Source organism: Corvus kubaryi, unplaced genomic scaffold, assembly GCF_017639235.1.
Source record: "Corvus kubaryi isolate FWS band 111438036 unplaced genomic scaffold, C.kubaryi_AGA036_p1.0 124, whole genome shotgun sequence".
In the NCBI taxonomy this organism is placed as follows: Eukaryota; Metazoa; Chordata; class Aves; order Passeriformes; family Corvidae; genus Corvus; species Corvus kubaryi.
Window position 1 is genome coordinate 2,668,736 of NW_024580659.1, and position 15,302 is coordinate 2,684,037.

Below are 15,302 nucleotides of genomic sequence, written 5' to 3' on the forward strand. Positions count from 1 at the left end.
TCCACACCCCAGTCCCAAAGGCCAGTCCACAACACTGAGGATCAAGTGGAAAGTTTAGGCTCTTGCAACTGATTTTTGTCATCACTTCAGTGGCAGATCAGGGCAGGAACAGCCTTTTTCTAACAGCAAATTGGCCACAGTACCTTTGAGTCCCCTTCTCCCCACCCATCTGCATCACCACACAAGCTCATTTCAATGAAAATGATGTCAGTCTCTCAGCAAAACGCCACTGAAAGCTTAGAGCAAGAGCACAGAATATCACCACTGAATTGATTCCATTAAGGGAAAGTAATGATTTATCAGACTCAGAGCCTGGAAACACAAAACAAAGTCCGTGGCAGAGCACAGAGAAACTCATCATCAACCAAGCATGGAAATAAGAAAGCTCTCAGCCTCCCACAAATGAAGGAGTGAAATACTGTGATCATGCCAGCAAGGGGTTCTTAGAGATGTACAAAGAACCAGGAGGGAAGAAGACCAGAAGCTTCTTAGTGCTGGCAGGAAAACACAAGCAGCTCCCACCAGGTGGGATGAAGAGCATTAACACCCCCAAGGTGCTGTCCTGTAACAGCCTGTAACAAAACAGGTGCAACACCAAAAACCATCCCAAAGCCGAACCCACACGGCCTGGCCTTAAAACCAGCTAAACCCCATGTGAAGTAAGGATGCCAGCCCATCCTCAGGTAAGCATCCAGAGTGCCACAACACATGTGGAGATGAAGGCCCTGGAAGCTGTGCAAGGCTGGCAGGTGCTGGTGGCACGAGGTACCACCAAGGGCAGGGACCGAGGCAGCCTCCCTGTCTGCAGAGGTCAGACAGACAGGGGTGAGGAGGGTTACATTAACCCTGAGGTGCTCAAGTTCCTGCAGCTGATTTCTCCAGGAATGTGGGTCAGAGTTTATTGCAAGAAAGGAGACCTCCAGTATGTGTTAGCAGAAGAGGTGTTGGAAACAGGATCTCCCAGAAGTCCAAATTCTTGTGCAGCTACATACTGAACACCTGCTCAAGCCCCAAAAAAGTCAGGAGGAGCGATGACGGGAGGAGGGTGCCAGTGATGAGTTACTCAACTGTGAAAACATCTGCAAAATGACTGAAAATTAAAGGCAGTCCAGTATGAGAAGAAGAGAGTTCCATGATGGAGAAAACATCGCACTGCTTAGTTGCCTTCCTCTCCCTTTGTCCTGCCTTTAATTTAAGAAGCAAAGATGAAGTAAAATCTCCTTGGAAATCACACTGCATCTGACACAGTGGGGCCTTTGTTCCAGCCCCAATAATTTGTTTTTCCTATACTGCACACGGGAGCATGCTTAAATGTGTTGGATTTAATCACCTCTGCACAAATATCATCCAGGATCTCAACTGCTGTGTCAGATTTGCCATGTGAGACTCAGCTAAGACAAACCCTTCCAGGTGTCAGTTGCACAAGACCTCACCTGCTCGATATGGTCCTAGACCAGAGGTGAAATACCACTGCCCCAAAGATCCTGAGAGCACTTTGCTTCTCACCTACAGCCAGCACACACCTCAGCAACAAGCCTAATACAGCCTGGGCCAGGCATCTGGCAACTCCAAGATGCTTATACATTTTAAAACTAACTTAGCAGGACCAGAGACAGGAAAGATGTGACCTTCCTGGTTAGTACTCAGTCCACATGCTGGCTGCTGTACCTCTGGAAAGCACAAGAGATCACAATTGTTACCCACACTTACGAATAAAATATTGTTTTTATTTTAGTGAAGCAACAAAGCTATTTACAGATACATTAACTATACATTCCAATTGAAAAATAGATTGTGCTCAAAATTGTTAAAGCAAGTCACACACAGTCTGTTAGGAACACAAACAACCTCAAACCTCCCAATGCCTTCAGCTCCTGTCTGATCTCAGGAAATCAGTTCGTTTTGTTCTGAATTATTTTCTGCTGATTCTCAAGACATTCCTTCAGCTTGTCTTCAGTGAGCGTCAGCCTCTGCTCCAGGATGGAAACTGTCTGCAAAACAAAGTGAAAGCTGCTGTTGAGCTGCTCACAAAGACATACTGCACAGTGTACTCTCAGTGCCCAAGAAGATGCTAAATTCACGGGAATATTTCGAGGTATTTCACGGCTGGAACTCCAGTGTCAGCATTTTAGCAGGGCAGAGCCCCACATGACTTCAGAGGGGAGCAGTAAAAGATGGTGGGCACAAAGTTCTCCTGCAGACAACACCAAGCACCCGTTTCAGCACTCGTGCTTTCAGACTGGGCTCTGCATTTCCTTTCCTGGACAAGTTCATGAGGCAGACACTGGAGAGCCACCCGACACATTTCTGCTAATGAGACACACAGATTTTAAACAATTTTGCTCAGTTATGGCTCTGAATTTACCCCTTTGCTTCCAGCTGTTTCCTCCCCTCCCTCAACATCGTGGGTCTGCTGTAATTAAAAAATTCAAAACTTGCTGGACAAGCACCATGAAAGGCAAGAAAACCTTCCCAGCCTAAGACAATGCAGCAGATGGAGGGGAAAAACTCCAAGTGGCAATATCTACCTCAACATAATGCCTGCATTTCTTTGTGTAATCCAGGTACCCTGCAAAAGATTGTTCTCTTTCTCCTCGAGCTGAAGTCATCATGTACAGGATGCACAGGAAGAACATTTTAACCACGTGGCAATAAAAGCTTCTGCTGAAAACCTTTTATTGATCACTCCAAGATAATCAAGGGCCCCAGCTATGCACAACCACTTTCAGCTTCCAGAGACACCAGAACAGCCGATAATGGGTGGTGATGATTTAATGCTTTAATATCCATAAACTTATCAGCAATGATCAATAGCTTCACATTTTGGGCATTTTTACTGCATAAATAACATCCTCTGCTAAAAACAAAGGATGTTCAGAACTTTGGACTTTAATAAAGTAATTCAAATAAACTTGGACAACCGCTGTTTGTATAGCAGTTATACATAGAAAGCCTTTTAATAGCGCATTTCGTAAGCACATCTCTAAGTGCCTGACAAAAGCAAGCAGGTCTCATTATCCCCATTTTACAGCTGGGGAAACGAAAGCACAAAGAGAGGAAATAGCTTGGCTAAGGCCACTTGAGACTAAGAAAAGTCTGCTGTAAAATGATTTGGGGAATGAGACAAGTCATGGGGGAGAAGAGAAAACAGACATAGTAAAAACAACAGCGGGCACTAAGGCAAAGCCATCTTGCAAGACTCTGCATCAACAAATTCAGGAAGGGCTGGAGGTTGTCCAGTGCATCATAATGCACCCTTTTTTCCTCCCTAAACAGAGTTCAAAGCTTATTTCTAATATATTTCTTATTTCTGACCTGTGACAAGGCAGAAGAGCCCTGCTGCAGCAGTAGAAAGCTTCACCTAAAAGAACAAACCCTGCTTTGCCCAAATATTCCGTCAGCTACAGCACCAGCTGCATTTACGTTTTTTCCTCCTCTATTTCCATCCCTTTAAGGCACAGGAATTGCAGCACACAGAGAACCAGAAGAAAACATTGTGGAGCCAGCAGGTAACATCCCAGGTGCCCCAGAGCCAGAAGGTGCCCTCCCATCTATTCAAAGGAGAGAAGACTTAATCTTTTTCACATCCAAGCCATGCCATTGCCTAGTGACTGTCTTGGAAACCAGGAATAAAGCTACCAAGGGCAGAACACAGCAGCCTGAATGTCTACCAGGGGTTTACAGCAAAGATCTTATCCTTCAAGCAACCAGAGAATGAAAGCCAGTAGGGATCCTGGCTTTTCTGTTTAAAAAATGAACTAGTAACTCACCACTCCATTAAAAAGAGGGAGAATGAAACATTGCATCAAATTTCCTTTAGACAGATAATCAGCTGAATGAATGTCCCAGTCACACTGCCCTGCCAGAAGCAATGCCCAGATCACTCGTGGTTCCTCTGTTCCATGATTTACTGCCACCATGATCCCATCAATAGGAGTTACTGCTACACACGGCACCATGAGACACAAGTAAAGCAGATTTCACAAAGTGTTGAATTTGTGAGAAAGCTGTAAGGAAAATATTTATTGGAATGGAAATTGCATGTAAGTAAAAGCAGAAAACTTGCAGTAAGTATTTTTTGGAAACTAAAAGTGGAAAAGTAGCAGTCAGAAATGAAATTCAGGAAGTCCAAAGTAGGAATCAATGACTACAGTCCATTTAGACTTGAATATATGATGAATATAAATAGACAGGGCATCTGACATCCCAGGAAGGTAAGGGTAAGCACAAATACTGCCCAGCTGCTGTAAGTGCTATATTGTAACTTGCACAGAAAAGCTCCTTTATTAGCAGCTGAAAGTTTTACAATATTTCCATGTTGCTATTTATAAAGCAAGTCCTTCTCAGGAGGCAAATGAAACTGCACCTATTCAACTCCTGCGTGCTTTTGCTATGGCTTCTCAAAGATAACAAACGAGCAGTTAAGCCAAGGGCAAGAACACTGTTAGCCAGATTCAGTGAACATTCACTAGAACCAGGTTAGCACTCTGTGGCAGGATCTGGGCTTCCTGGTGTGTCAGGAATACAGTACATGTCTCCATTACACACCAGGGAGTAAATGCTGGATAATTTATTAAAGTCTTGGCTCAAATTGGCAGAAGGATAACAGTTTAGGCTTAAACGAGAAAAAAAATCAAACTATTTTTTAAGGAATATTTCTGACATTACAGTAATATACTGAGCATTACTGTGGGCACCAGAATAGAATACGGGAATTTTTCACAGAAAACTTAAATCACTTCTACCAACACTTCCTGCAACATTTGTCTTCATTTATCTTCAAAGACTCAGCACTGAAAAAACCCGCTCTTCTCTTTGGAAACATTAAAGAGAAACTACGGAGAAATAAAAATTTGCCTCCTATTTACTTATAAGTTCAGGGGAATATTCATTCCCATTCTCCCCCAGGACACCTAAAATGAGGCACCCAGTAGTCACACTTGCTTACCTGATGACAAGCCCCTTATCCGATTCCTCCATGTTATTTTTACTCCCTCAACCCAAATAACAGTGATTTGGGATGCTGTTCTAAGATGCTTTCATCGGTATCTTTTCCTTAGTCCCTCTTAAACATGTTTGATTAAGCAGCAGAGACAGTTAAAAAAACCACTGGCCTCAGGGCTGAAGCCTCTGGAGCAGCCCTGGAGGGGCTTTTGAGGAGGACAGATAAGAGGAACCAGGTGCTAATTGAATGCTGAAAGAAACCAGTTCTACCAGCACCAAAGGAAACCTGAACAGCAGAGACCAGAGCAAGGGAGCAGAGCCTCTGGAGCAGCCAGGGAGCCCCTGCCAGGAGAGATGCAGCCAGCCAGATGGCTGCTATTAGCTAAAGCAGGACTTAACCTGGAGCAGGGGGCAAGGCGGGCAAGGGCACAGCAGGGTGGAATAACTAATGCTCAACTCACCCCGCTAAGGGACACTCTGCAAGGCCAAAGGTGCAGCACAGGGCCTTTCCAGTACACAGTCACAGTGGCTCCGAGTTAGCCATGCAATAGCACAGGGGACAGAGAACTGCCTGACTGACCACCAGTAATCAGGGAACCCCCCCAAAAAGTATGGACAGGGCAGTTCCTCAGATCAAGTAACAACAGCTTGGCTGAACCTACAAGGGATACGATCCTGCACAGTGACTGTGCCATCGATGAGCTCTTGGCTCTGCGCAGAAAAAATAGGACACTTGCACTTCTATTCTTGTTTATTCATAGCAGAAAATCCCTCTCTCCATTGATCTCAAAGGAGGCAGAAGTAGTGTTCTAGCTTTACTTAAAAAGATCCTCAAACGTTTGCTCCACTGGTTTTTCTAAGCATATGCTAAAAGATTTTGCAGAGCACTAACATATCAAACAGCTCAAGAAAAAACATTACTTCTGCCTCCTCAGATTTTTCTTTCCTATCTGACATCTTAATTTATGAAGACAGCATTTTCTTTTCAATTTATAAAGAAAGTTCACCCACAATGAACACACAAAAAAATGCAGAAGTTTGTAAGTTTCTGTACCCACAGTTTCTCCACTCCACTGTGTGCATCAAGGAAGAACTTAGGGATTGATGGTTTTTAAGAGGTCCATTGAAGACTACAGATGGCCCATGGATTTACAGAATGACACTTGTCAAGTTTGACCTGGAGTTGCAGGCTTAAGAGCTCTGCCCTCTGTAACAAGCATGGCCAGTGCTGGTGTATTTTCAAAGATGCCCTGCAGTAACTTCTTATGGTTTTCCCTAAAAGCAGCAATTTCAGAGCCCACTTTATTCCCAAATACAGCCAAGAAATACAAATAAACTGCATCATAAAAATGCTGCCTTAGCATCCAGGTGGTACCCAGGTAAATTAAGCTTGGGAGCCCTTTCTCTGAACTAATGCAATGAGTGAAACAAACTACCACAGGAAGGGTTTGCACGGGGGTAGCCTTACCTACACCTTTTACAGGAGAAAAAAAGCCTTAACTCCTGCCACTAACCACAGTTTACAACTCCAAACTGCAGCTGCACGATTGAAAGGCTGATGGGAGAACTTATGCAGGGAGAGTTGAAGCATAAACCTGTCTGGCAAGAACAGCTTCTCCTCCTCCCATATGGGTTTTGCCCCAACACACTCCACCTCAGCAGCTGCACTCGGGACCCCCAGAGCAGATCCCTGCTCCTACCAAGAACACGTAAAGGGAGCTGGGCTGCCCTCTTTGCAAATTGTAACTTAACAGCTTTGAGATGGCACCCAAGCCAGCTACCAACGTTCTGCATGCTCTGAAAGCATTCTCAGCAAGAGCTGGCAGTTTAGACTAAGTGAGGAGGTCTCATCTCACAGTAGAACAAGGCATGAAGCTTTCACAGCAATTAACACTTTACGTAGCAAACGAATGCCTGCAAGCACCAGCCTTACTCCAGTGGTCAAAGCCTTAACCTCAGAGATCAAATATAATTAAGGTGGGTTTTGGTTTAAAATAAAATGTGGGGTGATTTCTAACAGAAATGATAGCTCCTCATGTGCATCAGACTAAAACAAGATGACATTTTAAATCAGGTCTGTAGCTCCTCACCATCTCAATGGCTTTGAAGGCAAACTCTAAGGTGAATTCTCACAAAGCCTATTTGCATAGAATATTTCACACCAGGCTGAGTTAGTGGGCGAAGACTCAGCACTACCCCTTTCTCTAACTCAACGACATGAATTTTCCTGGGTTTACTTTGTAACATGCTTCAAATTCCACAAACTTTTATTATTGTTCCTACAACACACTTAGCTTCCATGTGGCTGGACAGGAACATCTTGATGAGTGCTGCTGTACAGCTCTGAGTCAGAAAGACCCACAAACCCCACAATGCAGGTGTTGTACATTCATCCAAGGTCACTGTGGGGTCACATGGATCACGAATCCATGACAATGCCTGCAGAAGGACAAAGGCCAGCACTAGCCTGGCCTCATCAGGATCCCCACACAGAGACCTGCTCAAGAAGTTGTGTGGCTAAACAACCTCTTTGTCTCTTCTCCAGGGCAGGGCATGAGAGCTCATAGTCCCATCCACCTCACTTTCTGCACATACCTGAATTACAGTTTACCAACCCTTTCACTAAATTATAGGAACAACTTTGGTGTAATGCACAAATCTCTTCCTGTGGTACTCAGCACAGCAACAAGTGATCCCTTGCAGTGCTCACTGTGCTTTTCACAGTAGGAAAATCACACAAGCATACCCGAAAATTGCAGTACCATCCAGTATTTGCCACAGCAAGCAGCATGGTCAGTACCAGTACCATAGTGATCCTGGGGCACAGATAAGGTTGTCCTTTGTATTAAATCAATCCCAGCTACAAAGATGAGCCACAGGCTCTGCCAATTTCATCCACGCAGGGTGGAGATGCAAGGCACATTAAGCCCCTTGCAACTGAGTCTTTCCATTTAAAGCCCTCTGACTAAAAATGTTTCATCACACCTTGCTGTTGCTTTAGTCTTGACAGCTGATCAGCCAAAGCTAAACTGATGGCACTTACATCAGATCCTGCATGTTTCTAGAAGGGAATGGCTGATGGCTTCTGTGCAGTTTCCTTGGTGCAGAGCTCCCAGACCTCTGGGGCTGGGCCAGCACAGCAAAAGGAGTCAGGAGACTTCCAGTTTCACCACAGAATAAAACACAGCCAGTCAGGATGAGCTACAACAAAATGTCCAAGCACACACCATGACAGCAACTGCACAATACAGAGGTGAGAACCCCAAATGACCAGAGTCTTCCCCAAAACCACAAAGACTTCAAAGCCTTCCCATATCCATCCCTTGCCTCTGAGAGGATGCAAATCACTCACCTAAATGGACTCAGCTGCTGGTATCCAATAGCTGAATAACAATATATATTAATCTTCAAAGTCTGCTTGTGAAAACAAATTGTGGCAGGTGTTTAGTATTCCTTCCCATTGAAGGAAAATGGAAGGTGAAGGTCCTGTGAACATCCAAGGAGAGGATCAGCACTTCTGAAGGGCCAGCCTTCAGAGAGTGTCCTGCTAACACAGCAATATCCCTCAGAGCGCATTTAATTTAAGCAATCTTAGAAAGAAGAAAAATGTATTTGCATCAAGATTTTATAACAAGCATATTTTGGAAGTAAATTTCAGGAAAAAAAAGTAGCTCTGCTCAATGACACAGAGGACTGGCAATAAGCAGGGTACTTAATTTGAGTGAGAGATCAAAGCTACTGAATCTCTAAGAGATGGGTCTGACTCATAAGAAATAGCCTCTATGTCCTTTAAATTCAGATTTAAAAACCAAGCTCATCTGACACTCCACAGATTTTTCAGATGAGAACTTCTTTTATTAGTGTTTCAGATTTCAAACCATTTCTCTTGGAATAAAAATTACTTCCAGGTGTTCTCTAGTATATTGGGTCCATCGGTAGTCTGTGGGTGTTCAGGTCTTGAGAGCAACACAGAAACCAAGATATTTGTGCACAGCAAAGGTAGAAGCACTTGGGACATGATCCCCACTCCAGCCAAATATTTCTTTTTGACTTGTAACTACTTGAAGTCATAAAAGCATATATTGTTCTAAACCAGTTGCTTAATTTACATTCAGTCCCTCTCAAAAGAGAGGACACATTCATCTCTCACCAACACAGGCTCGAGACCACATCTCAAAAAAGGAATAAAAATTTGATTTTACTTGTTTTCATTATTAAGTACTGGACACATTAACATTTTCAGCTTTAATTAAAAAGCAGTTCACTTGTGTCCAAGTCTTTTTTTATGCTAAAAAAAAATAATTTAGAAAAATTCTTCTCCCTCCCTCTGCCGGCACTTTTTTCTGGAGTGAAATAATCCTTTAATCTCACATGAGCTAGATTGTCCTTCAATTCAGGCTTTGGATTATTTTACAGACTTATCAAGTCTTCTCCATTTCACTGTGTTGTTTTCTCCCAGCTTCAATGCAAGATTAGTTTGGGGAAGCATATAAAGCCATTTCCTGTGGGTGGATTATTGCAGCTATTTATGAATTTTTACACTAACCTGATTCTGAACTCCTCATTTGGAGAAGACATCTTCCTTCCCACATAAAACCAGAAGCTTTTGCCTCAGTGCCTGCTGCCCACAGATGAACAGAGTGAACACAACAGCTGGAGGAGTTTGGAGTGAGGACAAGAGTACATTAAACTGGTTGAAGATGATCACTGCAAATACAAGTTTTCCACTGCAGCCAAGACAGTTACTCACAGATGATCTTTTCAGAAGGGCAGTTCAACTGTAAATGCAGAAAACGCACCTGAACCAAGCAAATCTTTGATATCTGCTACATTTTTGTTTCAGCCAAAACACACCTTTCTGTGCCAGGTTTATCCAAGAGAGAAAGTCACCTTGTTTTCCCCTTAAATTTAATAATTATCCCAACTCTTCATATAGGCACTGAGATACTGAGATGCAGTCTTCAATAAAAAAAAAAAATTATAAACAGTTTGCATTTTCCTCCTTTTCACATCTCTAAAATGCCAGTAGAGGATTTTTAAACACTGAGACACTGACAAGATAATAAGCTGCAGGAAAGGGAGGAGCAAAGCATCAGTATCACACATTTATTACTCTCATCTTCCTCATTCCTTTGCCAGATGGGAATTGCCTGCTTTCCTACAGAGGGGAACCAGGGTTTCTAAGTAATCCAAAACTACTGGGAACAACTGGCTTATGTCCAGGTCTCAACTTCACTCTTCAAGGCAGCAGAATTATTAAGCATATGCTACTCTTCTGAAAAAGAGCCATGTAAGGCCAAACACAAACCACTTTTAGGAAAAAATATGAAGACCCTGTCAGGTCACATTAGACCACCTGCTTCCAAGTAAAACAAAAGCTATCCTGACAAAGCTTTGGGGAGGAGGAGGAGAAAAAGGTTTCATTGAATCGAAGACCAGTTGAAAGAAAGTTGCCAAAACCTTAAAGAATTAAATCATATCAACAACATAAGAATGAAGCTTAGCAAAGCTTCTATTCACTCTAGTGGTTACTGCTAAATGTGATATACAACAGCCACTGGATTCTTCTGATCCATCTCTCTGATGAGAACAGAAGTGCCCAGCTCAAGGAGCAAATCTGCTCCAGTGTATCCTCCTGTGTGGGGCACACCACCTCCACAGCCTCAGGGATTGGTGACCAGCTGGAAGAGACCTCTGAATTGAACAAAAACAATCTCACTGAATCCAAGCACATGACACCTTATTCCATGTGGAAATCTACTGCCAGCAGAGGGAAGGTACTAATAATTGGTGATGCAGCTTCCAGTGTGGAGCTCAGAACAAAGCTGTGTGCTGGCAAGAGATGACAGCCCACAGCTGATGTCTTACTATCACCTCTTTCAGCAGAAATTGGAAGTATTTTCTCTCCTTCCCACTTCTACATGATACCAGGTTTAAACCTTGAAATGACAGCTACAGAAAAAATATTAGGAAAATAAATTAGGCTTATATCAGCATAATTTCCCAAAGTAGTTTATCACAACTTTAACCTTCCCCACTGCTACTTTACATGATGGTAACAGTATTGCATCTACAACAAGAACAATGAACACAGGAACTCAAGATACCACATGAGAAATAAATCCAAGATCCCATGGAGCTAACAGATTAAATTCCTGAAAAGCCCATGGACGGTTACATCAATACAAGGTTTCTGGAAATAACACATGTCCTTTCCCTTCAACTGGATGGTCCTGCTTATGCCCTTACAGTTCTCTTTAAACAAGCAACACTCAGGATTTTAACAGAACACTAGGTGCATCTTCAGCCCTTCTCCAAGAAGCAAAAATAGTGACACCTGTTATGTGTTATTTATGAAAGCTTCCTGTTGTTTTGAAGAAGCAGTGCTGTCCTCCTCTTTCAACAAGAAGTCAACAGGCCCGAAGCTGACACACACACATTGGTTAGAACCTACTGTCTGCAGTGAGCAGCACCCATTTGTGCTTTGGAAGAAATGCCTTGGAAAGACAACCAACCCCACAGCACCAGGCACTGCTCCCATTTCACTTGGATCTGCGCACACCACAGCTCCTACCAGAGCACACCTAATTGCACGAAGGAGGGGTAACAGCTGGAGCTGCATTGCAGAGCTGCACTGCCTTCTCCTACCAGCCATCAGCACTGGAAAAGCCAAAGTTCAGACATGCAAGCTGATGCCTTCCACATCTGCCTTGCCAGCTGCCCACATCCCTCCTCTTTGAGGTGCCTTCTGCCTTAGTCCAGGAATGAGGAATTCTTCCAGGCTCATTTGCTAATGCTTGTTTGGTGTCGGTTTGTGTCGCCGCTAAATATCAAAACCTTGGCATGAAAACAGCATGTCAGGAACCTGTACAAGTGCATTAAAATGGTTTTAATACAAGATACAACATACACAGAGTAGAATCAATGGGAAATTAAGTACTTCAAAGATGGTAAAAAAGCTACAAAAAAGGTAAAAGGTTGAAGAACACAGTTACTCAAGGCAGCTTTTTAGTTTTTTACTATTTCAAGACTATTTCCAATTTTATCCTATAACTTACTAATTTATTCCTCCCCCACTGATCTCAATTTCTCTTTCTGTTAGGTTTAAACCAACATTTAGAATTTTCTACAGTTACACAATATCTTCAACAGAGATACTTGCATTGCTTATATTTAGGTTAAATCCCACACATACTGTTTACTGCAATATTTGCCTCCTCTAAACACCTATGAAGTTGAAAAGGAGCCATTACACATCCATCATCAGAAATGTGGATGTGATTTACGTGATGAAAGATAACAATCACATTCCAAGCTTACTAGGGAGATGTAAAAACAATATTAAAATATTTTGTGTATACACTGGGTTGCGTTTTACTCACAAGTATGAGGGCCCAGTGTCACACAAGATTTCCCTCCCCTCCTCCAGTGTTCAGTGTTTTAAAGATCACAGCAAAAGTGCTTTTTTGCATTTCTGCCAAGTGAACTTAAATACCTTTTGGGTTTCATCCTACACTATTTTAGACTGCCTGTAGTTGTGGCATGTTTTTTAATCCCTAAATCAGCCTTCAATCTCCTGATGGGCGCTCCAACCCATCATCTTGCACTCCTTGACAAGTACTTTGACAAGTTAACTCTCTCAAGAGCAGAGAGCTAACTCAGACTACTAATCAGTATGTTCAATACCAAGTGTTTAAGACCTACTTGTTCTTACTCAGAAACAATATTTAAAGCTCACAGAAAAGCCCTCCCAACAGATTTTTTCCATCCTACCACCATGGTCTCAGCTACAGGAGACCTCCAATGTTTATCACCCCATGCTTTCTCCCTGATTCTCACATGCCTCAAAAAAACACAATGAAATTCAGGTCCAACTGACCAGAAACAGTATTTCTCCACAATGAGCAAGGAGCAGTTATTTAGTTAATCAAAAAACACTTCTATTCCCAAAATCTTATTAAGTAAACATATTCTGTGATGATCACCATTCATGGCTGGTTCTGTTCAAGCATTGCTTAGTGACTCCAAGAAAGAACTGTTTGTTAATGTTTTAGCAAGGGATTAGTTGTTTGTAGCTGTGGGTAAAAAGCATGTTCCAGCTTTTCCAGAGGCACAGGAGGGCCCAGACTTGTTGATGGGAGAAGAATTCTGCAGAAATTGGACTGTGTAGGTGAAAGCTGGGTGGGGGAAAGGAGCAGGACCTGAACAGAGTTTACCTATAGGCTGTGGTATAACAGGGAAGAAAAGAGAGTCAGATTATTCACCAAAACAGAGTTCTTCTGCCAACCACTCCTTTAGGCATCACCTTAGATAAACCCTGGCTAACAGCACAGTCTATCAGAGCTGGCTCCAGCAGCATCTACTACACTGCAGCATAAAGGAACTGGGGAAAGGCAGGGCCTCAGCTGGAAGTCAGTGTGAAGGAACTGATAGAGGTAAGCTGAGAAGCAGATAATGAAAGACTTATCAAAATACTACTAAAAGCAGAGGTTTTGAACTAGCCATATTATTATTCTATGAAACTATTGCAAAACAGTCCCAATTCTTCCAGTCACAGGTACCCTTGTCATTACCAATTAAAAAGCAAACCATACCTGAGTCAGAACATCCAGCTGTCCCATAATATGCTCCAGGGTATTTGCAAGACTGGTCTCCTCCTCTTGCTGCTCATGGGTCCTACCAGAATCCTGAGTTTTTGTTTTCTTATGATGAATGCCACAATCCATTTCTGACTGTTAAAAAAATAAACAGACATAATCTGCTGTTGCAATGCAAACAACTGCACAGGGATTTCTGTTCCATGGAGGGTAAAGGACAGTTTATGCTGGGACAGTCTATGCTATTAAAAACAGGCAAAGGAGAAAAGGAATTGTTCTTGCCACAGCTGGTAAAGGAAAAGCTGCTGACTTGTTTGCCTGCTCCAGGTGGAGAGTGGTTTTGCTGTTTTCTGCGGGGGGGGGAGGTTGTGTGTGCTTTTGTTTGTTTTTAAACTACCACCAGGAAAGGCAAACCTTAGATAAAAATCTTGAAGCGATCCTGCAAGGCTCAAGTTTTCTATGTGCAAAGAACTTTGGTGTGCTCTTGTGGCACATAGGCACAGACTACAGGTAAATGAAGACTTACTGGAGCTGCTTAAGGAAGCACTACATCCCAATGACAGGAATTAAGTAAGCTACCCCAGAGGAGTCTCATTATTTCACTCCAACAGTAAAGTTAAAGCCTCTCTCCATGTTTGGTAGTTGAAAGAAGGCAAAGACATTGTACCATAGTTAAGTTCAGCAGAAGCAAGAAGTTCCAATATGCACTGGAACTGTTTTGATTTAGTAATTTTAATTTTGTTTATATCTTGAACTGGTTTTCCTCCCCAATGAGATTAAGAACAAGTTTACTTTGAAGTTTCAACTGTTTTAGTTATGCAAGCTTGAATATTGCATTCAGAATAAATTAAGTTTGAAAAACACAAATAGATCTCTACTAAAGAACTTATTCTTGTTTCCTTTTCTTTCAAAACGGTATCTTTCTTGTAGAACAAACACTATTTGCATTGTTTATCTGCATTATTGCCAGTAGAAGCAGTTCAGAGAAGTTTAACTAAAGGAGGTAGCCAACTGGTTAAGCAACTGCAGGCTTCAGTTTCTCAATTTACACTAATGGACAAGATTTGAATCGCAAGCCAAGATCACAGCTCTCAAAACGTACTTCTCTGTGGCCCAATGCCTGGCGCAGCTCCATCCCATGCACTTATTACTCACATAAAGTTTACAAACCAACAAAGCGGCAAGGAATTCTGACAGATTGAAAAACAGTCTCTAAAAGTTCTTCCACATGTACTTTTTCTAGTAGAAATGAAGATTTGCCTCTGTCTCTTCTCTCCTGTGCAACAGCAGGAATGCATTTCTCACCAGCACAGAAATGATCTACCTGTTCCTCTCTGTATTTGAGGCCAGATGTGTGCAGATGTGCAACTAAACTGCAACAAGGCCTTAGACCAGCTCACATAACTTTAACCACCAAACTGTTCAGTACATCACGAAGATACATACACGCGTACAAAAAATTATATATATATATTTTAAAAATATACACAAAACCCCTTGTGCTGCGGGGAGCCACTGACTGAGGCCACAGAAAGGCTCCCAAGGCTGAGATCCAGCTCAACACACAGGCAAAATATGCAGTAAGTAGTACAAGGAGCAGAAATATGAGTACCTAGGGAAGGTGGAGACTGGAAGGGGTGAGGAAAAGAAAAGGAACAAAGAGGCTGCAGCAGTAGCAGCTTTGACAGGAGAATGCCTTGCTGCTGGCCACTAATTGCTAGTAGGAGCTGACCATCCTTTCAGACCCTGCCAATCAAACCA

The 15,302-nt window shown here is 42.6% G+C and overlaps 1 protein-coding gene across 3 annotated transcripts in view; it reads right to left on the minus strand.

Annotated features, from left to right (window-relative positions):
• Positions 1-1,706: 1,706 nt before the first annotated feature.
• POC1A (POC1 centriolar protein A) overlaps positions 1,707-15,302 on the minus strand; it is a 44,694-nt gene continuing 31,098 nt past the window's right edge. For 2 of the 3 annotated variants that reach the window (XM_042019694.1, XM_042019703.1), the window contains exons 10-11: positions 13,539-13,676; positions 1,707-1,991 (exon numbers count right to left, since the gene is read on the minus strand). In XM_042019694.1, coding sequence (XP_041875628.1) covers positions 1,893-1,991; positions 13,539-13,676 — 237 coding nt within the window. In that variant the 3' untranslated portion in view covers positions 1,707-1,892. The remainder of the gene's footprint in view (positions 1,992-13,538; positions 13,677-15,302) is intronic. The other variant, XM_042019698.1, reaches the window with a different exon arrangement.